Source organism: Phaseolus vulgaris, chromosome 4 (assembly GCF_051622355.1).
Source record: "Phaseolus vulgaris cultivar YP4 chromosome 4, ASM5162235v1, whole genome shotgun sequence".
Taxonomy (NCBI): domain Eukaryota; kingdom Viridiplantae; phylum Streptophyta; class Magnoliopsida; order Fabales; family Fabaceae; genus Phaseolus; species Phaseolus vulgaris.
This window is the reverse complement of record NC_143501.1, coordinates 49,718,897-49,738,897: the sequence shown is the minus strand read 5'-3', so window position 1 is coordinate 49,738,897 and position 20,001 is coordinate 49,718,897. Positions and strand designations below refer to the sequence as shown.

At 31.7% G+C, this 20,001-nt stretch overlaps 3 protein-coding genes across 9 annotated transcripts; 1 reads left to right on the top strand and 2 right to left on the bottom strand.

Annotated features, from left to right (window-relative positions):
• NINJA (Putative interactor of JAZ) lies at positions 1-3,377 on the bottom strand. Its single transcript, XM_068647346.2, has 4 exons — positions 3,182-3,377; positions 2,825-3,048; positions 1,088-2,196; positions 1-808 (listed from the first exon to the last, which is right to left on the bottom strand). The coding sequence occupies exons 3-4, from the start codon at positions 2,076-2,078 to the stop codon at positions 312-314; spliced, it is 1,488 nt and encodes a 495-aa protein (XP_068503447.2). The 5' UTR covers positions 2,079-2,196; positions 2,825-3,048; positions 3,182-3,377; the 3' UTR covers positions 1-311.
• Positions 3,378-5,433: 2,056 nt separating this feature from the next.
• LOC137838113 (putative lactoylglutathione lyase, chloroplastic) lies at positions 5,434-13,362 on the top strand. Of its 2 annotated transcripts, none has more exons than XM_068647345.2 (9): positions 5,434-5,637; positions 5,921-6,119; positions 6,221-6,345; positions 6,465-6,529; positions 6,734-6,946; positions 7,029-7,076; positions 8,101-8,208; positions 8,385-8,525; positions 8,721-9,188. In XM_068647345.2, the coding sequence occupies exons 1-9, from the start codon at positions 5,538-5,540 to the stop codon at positions 8,769-8,771; spliced, it is 1,050 nt and encodes a 349-aa protein (XP_068503446.2). In that variant the 5' UTR covers positions 5,434-5,537; the 3' UTR covers positions 8,772-9,188. The 2 variants fall into 2 exon arrangements, with proteins under 2 accessions (XP_068503446.2, XP_090157962.1); XM_090301836.1 differs by lacking the exon at positions 8,721-9,188 and adding an exon at positions 12,764-13,362 and having other exon boundaries at positions 5,494-5,637.
• Positions 13,363-14,462: 1,100 nt separating this feature from the next.
• On the bottom strand, positions 14,463-19,883 carry LOC137838112 (casein kinase 1-like protein 3). 6 transcript variants are annotated; one of them, XR_011085549.2, is made up of 17 exons: positions 19,375-19,883; positions 19,198-19,238; positions 18,992-19,061; positions 18,706-18,854; positions 18,362-18,457; positions 18,185-18,255; positions 17,876-17,937; positions 17,727-17,790; positions 17,537-17,621; positions 17,337-17,463; positions 16,919-17,001; positions 16,788-16,845; positions 16,577-16,710; positions 16,216-16,409; positions 15,930-16,125; positions 14,901-14,983; positions 14,463-14,809 (listed from the first exon to the last, which is right to left on the bottom strand). XR_011085549.2 is itself a non-coding variant. In XM_068647343.2 (15 exons), exons 1-14 carry the CDS (start codon positions 19,448-19,450, stop codon positions 16,227-16,229), a joined length of 1,299 nt encoding a protein of 432 aa, XP_068503444.1. In that variant the 5' UTR covers positions 19,451-19,883; the 3' UTR covers positions 15,774-16,125; positions 16,216-16,226. The 6 variants fall into 6 exon arrangements, 2 of the variants coding, with proteins under 2 accessions (XP_068503444.1, XP_068503445.1); XR_011085551.2 differs by having other exon boundaries at positions 16,577-16,692; XR_011085550.2 differs by lacking the exon at positions 14,901-14,983.
• Between the last annotated feature and the right edge of the window lie 118 nt (positions 19,884-20,001).

The window sequence follows — 20,001 nt, the reverse complement described above, 5'->3', positions numbered from 1 at the left end:
TAATTAAAGGGATTGGTCATCCTCAATTTTTGAAGTCCATTTAGTGCCCAACATGCCCTTAGCAATCTGGAAACAACAATACTGTATTGATCCTTGGACAGATGATGCTAGCAGGGGCCATTATTACATACAACTGCAAACTTGATTGCATTGGCTACAAGTAAATGAAGTTGAAAAGCCAAACAAGTTATCAAAGTGTGTACAGAAAAATGGTAGGAATCTCATTCATCTTTACAAAAATTAACAGCCCCATTTCCCTGATTCTCCTGTTGGGAACTTCAATACTAAGGTACAACTTAGACGGTACAAGACTATCCATGGGAAGAGGCAGCAGGATTGCCGTTTGCTACTGTTCCCAAAACTCCACTGCCCTCTGCAGCTGCTTGGTCTTCGTTTGCATGGCGAACAAACTCCTCAGGGGTCATGTGAGAACCATGGCAAGCACACACAATTCTAACTTGGTTAGTGCTATATCGGTAAGTAACACCAGATATTGTCCTGCCATTTGGACCTGAACCTGAGGTGGATACCCAAGGAAGATTTGGATAGGAACCACATCCACCAAATTTAACATCTGCAGCAAGACCGGGCTTAATATTTGAAAAATCAATGATAGAACCTTCTCCTGCTGATACGTCTGATATATCTTTGGCCCTAAGGCTTGTGTTTCTTCCTTTCACATCTTCAGGTTGTGAAGAGGGGCCTTCTTCAGTGACACGCTGTTTACCATCTCCTTTGGAACGATCTAATGGCCTTCCTTCGTATGGTATGGCCTCGGATATGTTGTTAGAGATTACTTGGAGTGCAGCTATATCCATACAATAATATTATAATTGAGCTTAAAATTAATACAGAAACATATTAAACTGCAGTCTTAACAGATATACAAACATTTATCAGTGATAACTTCTTTATATCAATCTTGTGAGATTTAACATATTTGGTTTAGTTTATCAATCTTGCAACCATAATGCATTATAGACTATATGCACAGTCCAAAGCATTTTAACAATTTATCAATCACTTCTACGGAGGGGGTTTGAGTTAGAAAGATTTTACCAATATGTTCCATTCATATAAAAAGTACCTGGGTTAGTTGGAGCCCTGCCAACATAAGAGTGTAATTGCTGAGGACGAGAAACCAAACCCCATGGTTGGTCCTCCAACATGGGAAGCTGAACAGGCGGATATCCAAACATCACCGGCAGGCTCCCATTATTCACTGATTGGGCTCCTGCGCGATCACCTGTTGCAGCAGGCATTACATGCATCACTCCATGTATCTGAGGGCCTGGTGCCCCAACAGGGCTAGAGTCTTGTACTGAAGAAGGGTAAGCTACATTCATCATATTTACAGGTTGAACAGAAAAGGAAGCACCGTAGTTCATGTTTGTGTGCTTAAAGTCTTTTTCTGATGACCCATTAAACCTCTTCTGCCCATTAAAGTCAGTAGCATTTGAGTCAGCACTTCCACGAACCTCTTTTGCAGCATCGGAAGAAGAACCAACTCTGATGAATCCTTTGGAACCATCACTGTGGTGTGAGATGGGCCTGGAGGTGGAGTTCTCAGTTTCAGAGTCAGCCACATCTTCATTTTCTGCAGTTGAACCTTCCTCTGTTATAGAAATATGAGATGTTCTAGCCCTCTCATGCAAATCAGCGTGGTGGACATCACTGTCATGCTTCTTCTGAATACGTATCTCATCAAAAGACATTTTCCGCTTATTTGCTGCCTCTGACCGTTTTTCATCTTCAATCTCAAGAGGTTTACTATTCTTTGCTACCAGAAATCCTCTACCATTTAAATTCAAAGAAGCATTCTCTTCTTTGGCCTTAGAAAGGTCATTAAAGAAGTTCTCCTCAGGCTTTGTGGAATCAGTTTTTCGCGTCCCACTAATAGATTCTGGCTTCTGAGGAGCATTGTCAAACATGCTCTTAAAGTCATCCACCATTTTGCCACCTCTACCAACTTCTTCAGCCCTAGTATCTGAGGAGCTACCATTCTTACCCTTGGGTTTGGCAGACGAGCCCCCACAAGACAAACCCAAGCTGAGCTCAAGTCCACTCTCATCCTCCATATTGTAATATCCAAACCTATCAAAATTCAAAACAGATCAAACAGCTTTATTGGTGTACCTTCCATAATACTTGTTACTCATCAGCCTGCGCACACCCTAAGCAACCTTCCTCAAATATCTGCATTTAAGTTTGAAATCAGACATGACAAGCAATTATCAGTGGCACAACACAGGTTTAATTAATATCTGCATTTTTAGTTTGCAATCAAACACAACAAAATTATCAGTGGCATATCACAGGTTGATGTAGAGAAAAATATTAACATAACCACGGTTTTCACTTAGGACGAAACTTAGATACTATTTCTTAAGCACTGTTTGTATTGTTCTCTGATCAAAATTGAAATTTCACCTCAATAATCCACATTATAATAGTTTATATGAAACGAGATGAAAATCCAATTCTGATTGGAGAACAAATAATTATTTCTAAGTTTTCTCCTTTCACTTTAGGAAACAAACATAAAAACAAAAACTCATTCCTCTATATTATCAAGGATGGGATAGATTTCATTAATATAAAAATCCATGGGGAAGCTGAAGACTCACTTGAAGCATCAAAACACCATTTACAGTCCAATAAACAAATAATTAAAAAAAATCCACCACAACACAACCAAACACTTCCAAATAGAACTTCAAAATCTACATCAGATTAGAACAATAACAATTTTTCAAATTAGAATAAAAAAACATTCAGTCAAATTCACTACAAGCAATGATGTGAATCAAGTGAAAGACCTCACCTTACTCGTGATCCAAATCTTCCCCCTCTCTCATACTCTCCAAAGAGGTGTGGAATTCTTGCTTCTGATCCCCCAATCTGGAGAAGCCAAGAGCCATAGGCCAAATCAGCAGCTACAAGAGCATGCCTTTTTTCCCCTCAATTTGGAAACTTTGGTGTCCCAAAGCGTTGCTTGAAGGATAAGAAAAAATGGGTAAGGCTCCAATCGGAGATCCAAAGCTTACTCTGTGAGATGCACGATGGGAGAAGAAACAGAACCATAAAAGCATATTAGAATCAAGGAAATTAGGGTTCACATGCCAATGATTGAAAAAATGAAGAAGAGAAACAGCATAAGTAGAAGAAGAGGTATATATACCTGAAACCATGAAGAGGAATGATCAAAACCCTAGGTCAAGTCTGCATCTGTGTGTGTATCAGTGGAAGATTGAGACTGTAACAGAGAAAATGCTTTAAAGGATAATATTTTTTTTTTAAGAAAAAAAAAACAGCAATTTCTTAACGTTGGAATTGCAAATGTGATTCTTACGTTGGATCCCATTTGATATATTCATATTGTTTTTATTTATTTTTCATTTTTTATAATAAATATATACGCACTGTTTAGTAGGTGGGTCAATCAGATACGTCATTTTTTTAATCAATTCAACAAAAAAAATTATTAAATTAGATGTTGATATATATATTGATAATGTTATATTTTTGTAATGACGTTTTATTAAGAAAAATTAAAATAACATTTAGAAAAGTAAAAACCACGTGAAACATGTATGCTTATTATTTATTGGCTATAGAGTATTTAGGATAAGGCTTAAGATTTAGGAGGAATATGGAATTATAAATCATAAATTATATATAATAATTATTAACTATTGATTTTTAATTAATAAAATATATATATTAAGAAAACAGAAAATTCAGTTCACTCATTATGGAGATTGAGATTTTGCAAGTTGAGTTCATTAACTCATGATTTGAGCAAGAATATTAATAAATTCGATTAGAATTTTTTTCATGAGAAATAATAATATGGAGTGAGAAAGTGATAAATATCTTCATGGGAATTATTTTGATCATTTATTGAGAAGGTCTATACTGAATTTATTTTTTTTTTCATAAAAAATAATCATACTCATCATTATATATATATATCAAATAAATAAAATGTATGGATAATTAAATTATTTTTTCGTTTCAAGTGATAAGGTACATTGATTTAGAAGAAAACAAAAAAAAAATGTAGTAGATAGATCTTATAATTAATTATGACTAATAGTATGGTACAGAGAGGAGAAGTCACCTACCACTTTATTTATTTATTTTTGTGTTTTGTTGTTTTCATTATTGATAGACCTAAATTATAGTAAAGGTTAGAAAATAGAGTCAATTGCTAAAATTAAATTTATCAGTAAAAGAATAAATTAATTAAAATAAACATTTGAGAAGTGTCTCATTCAATTTTATGTTGTTATTGTTTGTTAGTAGTGAGAGTTTTTTCTTGTATTGTGTTTGTTGTTTTTACCTTTTTTAAAAGTGTATATATTTTTCAATAATAATAATAATATAATACCTTTCATATCCTCACGTTACCAATACAAGATATTATATATATATATATTTTTTAAATATTGCATGCTAACATTGGTCCCCTTGATCACCATCTCTTGAAGGATACAAACATTTTCTCTTTTACTTTAAAACTATTACTTTTACATGAATTTCTCTAGTGAAAAGCCAAAGTTAATCTCTTCAAACAATTTGTCATTTTAATTTTAATTTTAATTGAAAATCAGATTAATTTCATTTAAAATCATAAAAAATCTTTGTCCTGAATTTTATAAAAAAATTAATTTATATAAATACCTACGTATTTGTGTATATAAGTATACATATAATTATCTAAAAATCATTCTAAAATCTTCCAAATAAATATAGAGTATTTTAAAACATAAAACTTAAATAAAGAAACATCAATAATCTTATTTGGAATTGTTGTCGGAATCTACAATACATTTATAATTCACGACTAAAACTTTTTAATTATATTTTTAATGACATTAAGTTAACTTGTTAGAATTCAACAAATTGTAAAAGACTTACATTAAGTATATTTTAATAAAAATTAACATATAATCCTTCATAAACAATATTGATAGCCCTACCTGAATTTCATATATTAAGATAGTTTCATGAGTTCATTTTACAAAATTTGAACAAAAACATTTTTTCAATTTTCCACCACATTATATTGATTTATATAATTTGAATTATTAATGAAATTATGATATATCTATGAGGTTCGGACACACTTCTTAAATGATGTGTCCGTGTTGAACACATTATCGGATATCGATACTTGTAGGACATGTAGGTAAAGTGTCTAATTCAATAAAATATTGGTTAGATTTCTGACAATTTTAATACAATTTTAATATAATTTAAAATAAATACATTAATTTTCTAAAAACTTAAATTTATTATATAAATTTTTATTATAATTCAAACCAATGTATTTGTATATTGGTGTATATGTTTCATTGTTTCATAATGATATATACCACGAGTATGAATTCATGCCTTTAATACAACTTTTATTTCTCTCTAGAATTTGAGGTGTGATGAAACATTTTCCTAATTATAAACAATAAAGCCTTTTTCATTGGCCTAATATTATTTTTTTTCCAACATTCACAACTTCACTCTGTTCCTTTGCCATGGCTTCTTCAATTCGTCCCTCTCTTTCTTCCTTCATGTTACCCTCCTTCTCTTCTTGCAACCCTTCTCAAAAACTCTCTCTTTTTCATCTTGGTAGCGGTAAGCTAGAATCATATCTCTCTGTCTTTCACCCTTTTGCAAATAGTCCCCAAAGATGCCATCTTTTTCATCCACCATTTGATCAATCCTAGATTTGATACCCAATTTAAAAGGGATTTATTTTTTTCCCATTTTTATTATTAAATCATGCTTGTGTTGCATTAATGCTGCATTTGGCATGTTCTTGACACATGTTTTTAACCAGGATTGCCACTCTTGCATGTTGAGGGTGTGTGTCTGTGATTTTTATCAACTGAGATTGTTGTTGTGTTGTTTTATGCAGGTATTAGACGGTTACATAATTTTGGCTTGAAAGCTTCTAAGTTTTTGAGACATGATGATGATAACTGCATGACAAAGAAGGCATCTATGAACACGTCCTCAGCTGCTGCACAGGAAAATGCACTGGATTGGGTCAAACATGACAAGAGAAGAATGCTTCATGCTGTGTATCGTGTTGGGGACTTAGACAAGACCATAAAGTATGTTCAAGATTAAATAGTTAGAAACTAACAATCTATAGATTCTATATACTACATTAATCATTCTTATTGGAGAAATAAACTTCTTGTTGTGATTTCAGATTTTATAAAGAGTGTCTCGGAATGAAGTTGCTCAGAAAGCGTGACATGCCAGAGCAGAGACATACCAATGCCTTTCTTGGATATGGGCCTGAGGATGCTCACTTTGCTGTTGAACTGACATACAGTAAGAACTGTTGACATTCCTGATAATTGCAGAACTATGCATTTTCTGAAATTTGTTTTACATTCTTCAGAAGTGGAAACCCTTCTGTTAATGTTGGTTTTCCTTTAACAATGTTCCAGATTATGGGATTGACAAGTATGACATTGGAGATGGATTTGGTCATTTTGGTCTTGCTTTTGATGATGTGAGTTTGCCAAACTTGATGCTATGATTTGTAAACATTCTTCATTAATACAAAACAATATTTTGTGAACTATTCCAAATGAATCATTTTATTGTTATTATTGTGGGAATGGAGATGCAGTTGTGGTTATTACTTGGGATTTCCATGTTCTTTCTGACCAATGTATAATATGAAATTTGCTTGTCTTTATAATTTATTTATTAGATTTCAAGAATTGTGGAACTTGTCAGAGCTAAGGGTGGCAAAATTACTAGAGAGCCTATGCCTGTCAAGGGAAGCAACTCAGTAATTGCATATATTGAAGATCCTGATGGTTATCAATTTGAACTTTTGGAAAGGGCTCCCTCTCCGGAGCCTTTGTACAAAGTAATGCTTCGAGTTGGTGATCTTGACCGTTCCATCAAATTTTATGAGAAGGTGAAGGTCAATGCAATTTTATGTTGGATGTTCTTACTTTCTATACAAAACATTTATTCGTTTGTGATTACTTGCTGCTTAGGCTTTTGGCATGAAGCTACTTCGAACACAAGATGATCCAGAATCCCAGGTGCCCTTCATATTCATTCTGTTACAGGCATTTGGAATTGAGAATTTTAATGAATCTAGTATATGCTAAGAATTCACTGTTTATATCCGATTGTGGGGGCTCTGCTGCCTTTGTTTCTGATACCATTTTATCTGGGTGGAAATCTTAAGCTTGAGGGCAAGAGGGACAGGATCCCTTTCTGGTCTATTCTGTAATGTGCAATGATCTCTTTTGTACCACGAAAAGTTAAAAGTAACACTGTGATATAACTGTATGAACTATCGCATTTTGATGTGTTTTTTTTCAAACCTAATTCTTATAAAGTATGATGTACTTGTTGCCTATTGTTTGGTGATGTGTAAAATTATGTTCATTTCAGCACTATGCTCAATCAACTTGTTTAGAATGGAAGTGTGTGCCCTACCAAATGACTGTTTTTATATTTTATCATGTGAAATCATTTATCTGAGTGTGCAGCTATCAACTTGATATAAATAAGATTGTTAGGTTATCTTTTCCCCTTTTCTCCTAGGGCTATCAGAGGGTTGTTGAAGAGCTTGTGCCAGAGCATAGAAGTTGTATATAACATCTTTTTTCTTTATGATTCCATAGGTTTCCATCAATGTTTTAAAGAAAAAACAAGAATACCATGATCATTCTTTTTATTATTTCTGTCTCCCGTACAATTCATTTGTGTTTACTGGGTTTGAGATGTCACTGAAACGTCCTTAAAATTAACTAGGTTAGCAAACCGTCTTACAACTGTCTAGAAGACACACACCAACATTAAGAACCATCATCCATGGACATGCAGCCATAAGGTCATTTTTTTGGGAAAGAAAGATTCGACATCTTTTAACTAGGTGCTCTCATATTTATGTTTCTTTTGAAATACATGTATCATCCATTTGGTTCAATCTTGTTTGATTTGTTGGCCTAAAAATTGTTTCTTTCCATGACTTTTGATACATGGGCATGTGATTGCTTTTGCTTCATCCATGATAGTTTATGGTTTTTCTTTTTCTGTTTTTGTTTTCGGTAGTAGAACACAACAGCAATAGTGGGATATGGTCCAGAGGAAAAAAGTGCTGTACTGGAGTTGACTTACAACTATGGAATCACAGAATATGATAAAGGAGATGCTTATGCTCAGGTAAGCCAAAGTTGCTCGTATTTTCATTTTTGATAATATCATTTGAATCTGCTAAGTATTATTCATCATTCCAATTTTGCCTTTTGTTTTCTAATGTAAAGAAATGACTGAGTTTTCATATGACATTTGAAATTCTTACTACCTTGTGTTTGTTAACAGTTTCTTTATTTTCACAGATTGCAATTGTTACAGATGATGTGTACAAAACTGCAGAAGCAATTAAACTTGTTGGTGGGAAGATTATTCGGGAACCAGGACCAATACTTGACACAAAGATAAAGATCACATCATGTGTGGATCCTGATGGTTGGAAAACTGTATGGTTCTGTGAACATTTTTTTCTTCTTCTCTATTTCCAATATGTTTTATTCATCATTTCACCCTGGATTGCTCGTTATATGTTGGTTCTAGTTTAGTCTAAGTTTAAAATTGAATCTTTAAAGTGACCAAATCAGTCTTTCTTATAATGAAACATTTGTGACTAACTTGTTTTTATCCCCTCTAATGTACAGGTTTTTGTAGATAATATTGACTTTAAGAAGGAGTTGGAGATCAGAATTTGAGGGGAGGAAGTGATATTCTTTGTTGAAGTTGCCACAGTTAGAGAATGTATCATGCAAGTCCATTTGTTGTAGATGATAGAATAAGACTTTGGCAATAACAGCAGTTTCAATGATTTTGGCAATAACAGCACATAGAGTTTCAATGATTTTGGCAATAACAGCACACATAGTTTCAATGATTTTGGCAATAACAGCAGTTTCTCCTCCTCCAATGTCCACATTGCATGTTTCAGAATTGTATCATGTCAAATATCATATTTACTTTGACCTTGCCACATGAAAAAGTGCCTTTTTCCCACAATATTGTATATTGATGAATGCAGTGAAAGATGCATTCAAAGCATAAAACTACTTTACTTGTAAGAAACTATTATAGATAACAAGTGTTGATTTTAATAATAATGATCTTAAAAATTATATAAGTGTGTTAAAAATTAGTGATTATTAAAATCTCCCCTAAATATATGATTATAAGTAAAAACTAAACTATTATGAAGGATAAACTTGTTGATTATTATAATAATCATCTTAAAGGTTCATTAGTTCGATATGATACAATAGAGTATAAATAAATATAATACAAGAAGAACATAGTAAGTCTTAGTGATGATGCATACAAAATAACATATTAAATAATTATAGGATATAATTTAAATTGTGTTTAAATGATACTTTTTTTATTAAAATTACATATACTTCTGTAAAAGTTGACTTTTAGTTTATATTTTCTTACAAATTATGAAATTTATCAACAAATACATTGTGTATATCCACTTTTATATTACAAAAAATTATAAAATATTTTTAAATTATAATTAATTTCTTAAAAATACTAAAATTATTATTATTTAATTTTAATACTTTAATAATACTATAATTTAAATTTATGTGGCATAGTAGTTATAACTATAAATACATATACGATAGTATATCAAATAAAAAATTATGGTATAATCAAGATTAATATTAAAACAAAGTTAACTATTTATTTATTTATTTATAGTTACTTTTTTAAAACGTATAAACAAATTACACAAGTTTTGTAAAATTAACATTATGATTCAAATATTTTAAAAAAATATTTTGAATAATAAAAAATTAAATTTTAATATTTTAATTAGCACTGTGATTTAAATTTATTTGTGAATATATTATAACACTCCTTTAATATTAAAACTATTTTTTCATCAAAATAATGTATTTATATGTTTTAATGTAAAGTTCTTGAATAATATTTACTCAATTTAAAAAAAAAATATTAACATATTTTAATTTTATATCTCAGTTTTGTAAATATAATAAATAATAAGTTGAATGGCATTGTACATCTTAGTGATATCAGCAATAAGCAATTTGAGTGGAAGGTATTAAAACTGACAATAAAATCTTGGGTTGATGATATTTATGGTCCCTGAAAAAATGGGCCATCTTTGATTCAATTTTTGGAATAATTATTATTTACTAATTCAAAAAATTGGGTAATTAAAACATATATGAACAAAAAACTATAGTTCCATGTTAGAAATTAAAATCATAAATGGATAATATCCATGTTTGATTGTTACTATATATACCAAAACTCATCAGAACATATAATTACAATATTATAAACAAGATATCAAGATATCAATTTCTGATGTAATAAACTTAAAAACATTTTTAAGTGTTATAATTTGCTTTAACTTTAAACTTTTATATGCAATATTATATAAAGGCATTATCAACACACTCTTAGATAATACTAGATTACTAGAGATAAAAACATTTCATAATATATAAGTAGGGTGCAAACTTCTTCATCTTATAAAATAATTTTTTAAGGTTGGATTATACTTAAAGTTCACTTCTTAATACCTATGTAACATAGACACGGACACGAATACTAATACGACATAAACACAAACACGAAGATACGTATAATATCTAAAATGTAGGATACGGAAACACAAATCTATATATTATATAATTATGAATTATATAGATTGACAATAAATATTTATGTGCACAAGTATATTTCAATTTTTGTTGTAACAGAAAGATGTTTCTCATGGCTGGTTCAAAATGATTTATTGCTTATTTTTACAATTATAATAAAAATTTATACAATAAATTTGAGTTTTAAAAAAATTAATGTATTTTTTCGGTTTAAAATTATGTTAGAACTTTGCTAAAATTGTGAGAAATCTAACAAATATTTTTTGAATTAAATACTTTACCGATACGTGTACAAGTGTTGGAGTCTAATACGTGTGTCCAACATGGACATACCATTTAAGAGACATATCTGAAGCTTTATAGCTTAATACACTCTATTTTAGTATTATTTACTGGACAAAAAATTACATAGCTAATCAAAGTCTATTTTATTGACTTTTATGTGAATAATATTAGTGTCATAATTAAAATTATTTTGCACAAATATTATACTGGATTTATTATTGGTTAAAATTTATTAAAAATGATATAATTAAAAATAGGTTGAGTTTTATAGATTGAGTTAAATTTAAACTCCAGTAATATGTTTTATCAGCATTATTTATTAAAGAAAGAAAAGTTACCTAGTTAATCCCAACCTATTTTGTTGACTTTTATGTGAATAATATTAAAGTCATATCAATGATGAGTTGTAACTAAATGGTAGGTGAAACTATTTTGCACAAACATTATACTCTATTTAGTATGGGTTAAAATTTATTAAAAATGATAAAATGGGGAATGAAGTTGATTGAATAATAAGTTTGGATATGAAAGATAAGAAAAGTTGAAATGCAGAGTGAGAGTGGAGTTGAATTTAGTGGTTGAAGTGAATGAGAGGAAGCAATGATAATGAATCAGTGTGAAGTTAAGTTTTACCTTCCTAGTTAGTAGATACATCATTCTTTAAGGGCTACACAGAAAATGACCTCTTTGATTCCCACTCATGCCTCTGCTTTACCCTCTTTTTAATTCAACCATTTCAATCTCTATTCCTCACATTCTAACAAACTTTACATGATTGAACAAATTTGTAACATTACTGTTCAATGCCATTTGAACATGTTTATGAACACACTTAATCAATCATAACACACCCACAATCATCAATCATGAATGTGTGTACTCAATTGTGTTGTGTCTGTTTCTAAGTGTGTGGGTGAGTGCATTTTCATTCTTGCCTGCAAAAGCATGTGTGTTAAAGAGAGAGATTAGTGGTTAAGTGGTACTTCAGATCATAGATGTTAATCAGATATGAAGTACCAAAAGGGAATATAGTATGTTTTTGCAAAACTACAGAAGTCAAATATACTATATAGTAAAACAGCAGTGTGCAGAAAATGGGACCCTACATAGTTAACCAAAAATATTAAAAGTATTAGGACATACCCAAATTTCTAAATCAGGGTCCTATTGAATTACGGCCATAATTACCTTGTTTTTTTTTCTTTGGTTCATAATCACCTTATTACTTTTAGAGTGTTATGGATTACTTTTAGAATTACACAATATCACTCCATATTGTAAACTTATGTATTTTCAATGTTCATTTGTTAAAAGAGGAATGATACATTAACAACTTGTTCCACTATACAACCTCTAATTCATGATATAAAAAAAAATATTTCTCTTACTTCCGCTACTTACCCAATGGATCGCTTAGAATAGACCGAATCGAAGTCGGTAAGCATTCGACGAATACGCTAACTATGGATATAATGTCAGAAATAGACCGATTTTATATCGCCTTTCATTTTGAATCAGCAAAAGCAATGTCTCCTTGCATAATATGTTTTTTTTTTCATTTCATATAAAAATTGAAATTTTAAACTAAGAAATATTGGAACAAGATTATCAATGTATTATTTTTCTAGGCAAAATAACATTTTTCTTGGTGTGTTTTTATTGTGCAGTTGTTATACTAACACTTTTCTTACTTTTACTGTGTTGGTTTTCTTCATTGGGCCAAGAGGCATGAACTGATGTACCTATATATCAACTCCCTTTGTTCTTTCAAGTGTTACTCCTCAGCATCACCAACAATGAATCATGGCAGAGAAAGCTCAAAGGTACCCTTTGGAGAGAAAGAACTCTACACTTCATCATTGTTTTCCTTCCCTTCCTTCACCCTCTTCACTCCCAATAATCACACCCTCTTCAGTTTCTGCCCCATGTTTTCTACCTTGGAATTCAACAAGTTAAACAGTGCAAGAGCTGCTGAGGCTGACTCTGGCAATTTCAATTCCTTCACATCAAGTGAAGACTCATCTGGCTATTGTGATGTTCTTGAGGACCTTTTCTGTGCCAAGTCAGACACAGATTCATCCAATGAGGCATGTGGTGATGAATCAGATGAAGAAGTGAGTTTGGAGGAGTTACTGCTCCATGGAAAAACAAAGGAGAAAGTTGAAGTATTGGCTGCAATGGTTGGAGTTGACACTGCTGATCCAGCAACTGTGCTGAATGAAGTAGTGAGAGTTCTCAAGGTTTTGAAGAGGATAAATCAGTATCAGTTAAGTGCTTAAAGGAAGCTAAGAATTTTAGTTCTTCTCATATTATGGCAGCAACCATTTTTTTACTTGTTGAAATGTACTTTTTCTCATGTCTTTGAATCTAACACCTTTAAAATATTGAGCTTCATAATTTTCAGTTGGTTATTTCAGCTCTGTTTCTCCTTTTCTCAGAAAATTAACATAAAAACTTCATCATGGTGTACTTCAATAATTTAAAAGCAAAACGAATTCCTTACATTTTTTTTCCATATATAGTTGTGCAAATGATAGAAGGAGAAATCTTGAGGTGATAATCATATCTATATGATTTTATTTGATATTATTTATTTCGATTTCAAGTTATCTGAGATATTGTATGGTTTAGAATTCAAAGTTTTCCCACAGTTTTATCTTTTAAAAAGTATTTGGATAGATTAAATATATTTAAACGATTATTGATTTGGACTCTTAAATAATGAGAAATTATTGAACATACTGAAATAGTATTAAATTAAAAAAAATAGATATCTAATAAAAAAAAGAAATATATAACATTTATTTTTAAACCTATTTTAAGAGTGTCTAAAATAATGACATGCATATACAATTTAGTATTTACCATTTCTATACCTATTTTTATAATATAATGACGTGGTGAATATGATTGTTGTACGCTTTAAAAAATACATCCCTTAGTATTCTGCACTAAATAAAGTTGAGACACTAAAATGCTTTTCTGTTTGCATTCTATTACTTATACTTCTATACTTAACTAATTAGAGCATATACCAAATTATTATTTTAAAACAAGAGAAAATACTTTATTTTTATTTTTGGAAATTATATTCAATAGAAATTGTAAAATATGGAAATTGCATAACTGCACTTTGTTTTTTCCTTTAAAAATAACTTAATTTTTTAAAGTTGAAACAAACATAAACACTACAATTTGTGTTAACAATGAGATAAAAGGTGAGGAAAAGTTATTAGTAAAAATTTTAATTTTTTTTCAACTATTTATTTAATTAAAATATTAAAATTTTCTCTATCCATAGTGGAAGATAACGTTAAGAAACCTACCTTGAAAAATTATGTAAAGATGATGCTTGGTGAAGAAGTCCAAATGGAGATAATTGTATTATAAACAATCAATATAATATAATCTAAATATAAAAATGCAAGTTTCATTTTACAAAAAGAATTATTAAAGGAAGAGACCAATCAATACTCAATTACTTCAAGCTTTGCTTCTAATAAGGGAATATCTACAAACGTTAAAGAATCTCTAAAACTGAAATATCTTTCTCAGTCTATGAAAATGAACTTCCTTTCTATGCATATATTTCGATTTACGAGCTGACTTATAACCAGCAAGAATCAATTATTTGTCCATCCATCAACACCTTGGAAAATCTTAACCAACATCCATATCATAAGCAATATCAAAAACAATTCTCAAGTTTGTCAAAGGTACTCCCCCAAAGTGCAATGTTCCCGTTGCTAATGACATCCATATAACACCAATTGTCACTCATTTCACCCTTCAGACAATATAGGTTGAAAAAAGAAATCCTGCAAAAGAGAAAGTGTGAACTGATTGATAATTAAGCTGCTCATGCAATTAGTTCTATCATGAACTTAAAAAAAATACAGCAATCCAAACCTTGAACTACATTGACACAAAACCAGATTTCATTCATCCCAAGAATGACTAGTTAATCTGCCTGACCGTCAAATTCAAGCTACCTACAAAGTAAAAAAGTGCTTTTTGAGCAACATAAATAAAATTTTGAAAAATATGAAATATGAAAAGGTGTAATCTAAAATAGCAAATCTTTGTTTATCAACCATGGATTAATTGAATAAAATTCAAGATTTTTCTCGAATAACATCTAGATTTAGACTAAAATGGAAAAAACCAATGATGAAATACAGATCTCAGAAACTAGTAATCTCAGACTATCATGAAACTACAAGTTGAAAGTATTAAATAACTGCTACCAAAAACTACCTTCGATGTCTGTTAAGAAATCATTATTTCAGGAATCATTCTGCAATAATTATGCCTCTGATTTGATAGTTAGATTCTCTTAAAACATTATCACATTGACGGGAAGAGCAACTTACCATCATCAGAGGCAAATGATGTGAGCGATGAAAGAAGTCAGAACACCAAAATAGTTGATAAATATTTATGAGAAAAACTTTTACAGTTTGTTTTCCGACATTAGAAGAAATTTTATGAATGGAAGCTTCAAAACATGATATACAGATTATATAGGCATGTAAGAATAATATAATCAGCTAAAAATCAATGGCCAACAAAAGCCAAAAACTAAAATCAAATATATCTTATCAGAACCACCTGAAAGAAAATACACTACAATTCATAATATCATCAATCAATTTAAACGAAAGTGTGTCACCATATATATATATATATATATATATATATATATATATATATATATATATATATATATATATGTATGTATATATTTATATATCATATGGCCAAATAATAATTACCATCAAGTAACAAAAAGGGGAAACAGGGCTACATTCACGCATTAATTTTACATAAAAACATGGATACACAAGATTGCTGCGTGTCACATTTGAATTCTATCTACAGCAAAGCAGCCAAGCCTGGGTAGTCTGTAATTTATACTAAACAATCGTTTGCAGTCACCTTAGAAAATAAAGCAACACAGATGGTCTCAGAAGATGACGAGCTTTGAAATTTATCATCCTTGCAGCACATTTGCAGTCTCCAGAGATAGATCACTTGAAAATTCTTGACCAAAAATGTAAGGTTGAAGCAAGCAAATATCATTAATTTGCAGCTTCATAAATGTATACAGGAATCTTCTAGATCGGACCCAGACCTGGAAAAACAGCATAATAGGAAGTCAATAGAGTGGGGCACAGAGACAATAACCTCGCTGCAGCACATTTATTATGAACCATAAAATTACCATATTGGTATTCATTTGGCAGAAGATATGCGTTGCACAGATGAAATCCAGCTACTTGAAGGGCCGATTTTATTACTTCCTTGCCCATTTACCGGGTTGGCAGCTTCAGTGGACAAGGCAGGCTTCAAAGAGTTCCTTTTTGAGGTGCCAGCAAGAGAGTATGAGGTAGAGGGTATATGTGCTTCACCAAAAATCTACAAGTAAACGAATAAATTAATTAAATCATGCCTATTAAATGTTAAACACTGATCTATTTCTTATTGAAACATAAAAGCCTGCAACTGCAACTAATTGATTGTCTCTTAAGTGTTCTAAGACAATCATAGCAATATTCATAAATATTTACTCAAAGATGACTTACATTCTTGTCAAGAGGCTTTTCAGAACCCAAATTTTTTATCCCAGATGATTTAAATTGAATTTTAACACCGGAACCAGTTACATTGCCTGATTTAATGCGTTCAGCTGAGACATCCCCTGAATAAGCATTAATACCTGTCAATAAGTAATAATGAACAAGACATGTTTATGCAGAATCACAAAGTTATGCAACTAATTTCAGATGCACCAACCTCGATTGTTGTCCACATCCATTGGCATTGCAGGACTGATGCTTGCTCCAGGGACCGTCTGTAATATGACAAAAATAGTATTATAAGAATGGGAACACTAACATCTATACACGTAAAGCAAATATACTTACAGACATGCGAGGCTGGACTCTATTCTTTTGTGCCTGCTGGTACTTTAAAATAGTCCAATCAAATACATAATCAAATTCATAACCTGCACATACCAATAACGCTAAATTACATAAATGTAGATAGGAAAACAAAGACAAATTATTTGGACACGGATGGTGTTGCTTAGTGCATCACACTAAGTGAGTGTGTAGAACATAAATATTGCAGAGTTATAGACGGCATCTATATTGCCTTTTTTTCCTTTTTAAAAAACTCATTTCCTTTCTTTTGATATATTTAAAAAAACATGTTGAATCTCAATTATTAGTCCTAGCATCAATAACTTCCATACCTAGAGATGCTATTCCAAAGGAATATAAACACAATCCTGCAAGTTCATTGATTCAATATTATTCAAGAAATCATCAAAACAATCACCTTCTCGAGCAAATCGATCCCGAATTAGGCGCTTCAAGAATCCATAATCAGGTCGCTGATCAAATGTCAGAGAGTGAATATAATGAAAGTATGAAGCAAACTCAACAGGATGAGTTTTGCATAAAACCTGTGGGCATTAACAGACAAATTAGATGATCGTTATCAAACACTTCACATCAAATAAATGTCCAAACACTAACCTCAATAGGAGTTCCTAGTTTCTTCTCACATATCTTATCATACTTTTGCTTCTTTGTTGCAGCCTTTAGGTTTTGCCAAGGAAGGCTAGACACAAAAGTCAGTTATTTAAAGTTAACAAATTTCATTGTATTGTTCTCAATAGATGATAAATGTTTGTGGAAGAAAAGCATCTAGAGAAGAATGTCATACCTTCCTCTGAGAAAATACAGAAGCACATATCCAAGTGATTCCAAATCATCCCGTCGACTTTGCTCTACAAAATGAAGTACAAATTGAACATAAAGAAAACTTGCATTTTAGTTGCAGTGAAGGACTTAAATAACTTTTTTCCGACTTACCAACCCCAAGATGAGTATTGCAACTTGCATAGCGTGCAGTCCCTGTTAAGTTTTTGTTTTCCCTGTTCAGTACAATTTGTTAGTGTTAATTCTGGCATATTTATCAGGGATGAGAAGAGAATAAACAAAGAAAGAAATGCTCTTAAAATATTAAGTTTATTCATGAAAGATGATTAAGAAATCAGTTGGATGGATATGCAACTAGATGACAAGACGAAAAATTCAAAATTACATGATGCAAACATCATAACTTAAAGAAAAATGAGAGGAAACTAATTCAAGAGAATACTGTAATATAAAGTTAGCAACCTGTAAGGAATGTGGCGATTAGTTGCGGGGTCCCTATATCGTTTTGCAAGCCCAAAATCAATTATGTAAACCTGACAAGAACAACGTGAGTACTCTTAAGCTGATGCCAACAGATAACCGAAGCAATAACAGTGCAAGTCAACCGCAAATGAAGGAAAACCACAACATAATAGTCACCTGGTTCGCCTTCCGACCAAGTCCCATGAGAAAGTTGTCAGGTTTTATATCCCTGTGTAGGTATCCTTTAGAATGCACATATTCAATTCTAGTCAACTGCACGAAATTAAAAAAGAAAAGCAAATTCAACATCAAATGCACACTACACTGACCTAGTATCATGACATACAAAAATTTACAACACAGTGCCACCGACGGCAAATTTTTTTCTAAGAGACTAAATAACAGAACAAGGCTGTTAAAGCAGGTTTTGCTGTCCTCTGAACTGAACCCATGGACAATTTGCAAACAACATGGTAACCCATATGTCCAACAATAATAATTTAAAAGAGATGGCCGGTTACCATTTGATCAGCTAACATCAACACGGTTTTGAGGGAGAACTTTCTTCCACAGTAAACAAAAAGATCCTCAAGACTAGGTCCCAGCAAATCCATAACAAGCACATTATCCTCTCCGTCTACACCACACCATTTTATGCTCGGGATGCCACCTGGATGAGAAAAAATTCAAAACCTCCAAACCTCAGCATCTTCCTCACAGTAAAACCCTCCACCGCACCACACACATGCACAAGACTAACAATAAAAATTAAGTCAAATTGCTTAAAGCAATTAAGAAAAAACATACTTCCTCCTTGAAGAATATTGTAGAGCTTGGCCTCGTAAAGCAATTGCGGATGCTTCGCTTTACTGTTCTCCTGCAACACCAAACCAATTCTTTTTTAAAATCGAAGGTAAACCTAAAGCACGAAATAACGCATCCAATAACAAGCGAACTGAACTGAAACTGCAGGAATTAAATTAAAGAAAGAGCAGCAGTAGAAAGCAGCGTACGATCTTGACCGCGACGATTTCGAAGGTATCAATATGCGTCGCTGCGTAATTGAATTGAATCGCAATCAGAACGCAATAACATTAACATCAACAACAACAATTGTAACAACAGTAATTAGGAAACAAGATTCGTGGTGAAAAATTGAGTGAAAGAGAGAGAGAGAGAAAGAGAGAAACCGAGGTAGATTTCGCCGAAGGATCCGCTTCCGATCTTGCGACCTAGCTTGAACTTGGCGCCGATGATGCGCTCCATGGCCCTAACCCTATCAACCGCTGCTTCTACAACAATACGAACAAACGCACGCTTCGGTCTCAAAGCAACAACACCCAAAACCAAACGAAACCACTGGTGGAGAACAGAACAAACAAATACGCACTGCAGGGTATTTTTGTCTTTTCACCTTTTTATCCTATTTCCTTCTTACTTCCTCCTATCCATCTTGTTAAATCCAAGACACTTAATTAAAATTTAGAGAAAAGTTTGGCATCAACCCAACACCTCCATTAGGTGGCATTATTATATGAGCTCACATTGTTGCTTTGACAAAAAAAAAATATTATCTTCACAATTAATCTTGATATCTAGTAAAAGGTAAAAAAAGTAAAAAGTAATAGGATTGAGATTTAAAGGTTTGGAAGGGTTTAAGAGAAAATATAAAGGGAAAACAATGAAAGGGTGAAATTCTGAGTGTGGGAGAAGTCGCAAATTTTGTTAAAGTTGTTGTCTAGATGGAAAGAGAAACTGACAATACCAATATTGTAGAAAGAAGTGTCAATGATATATGGTATGAGCATCAACAAGTA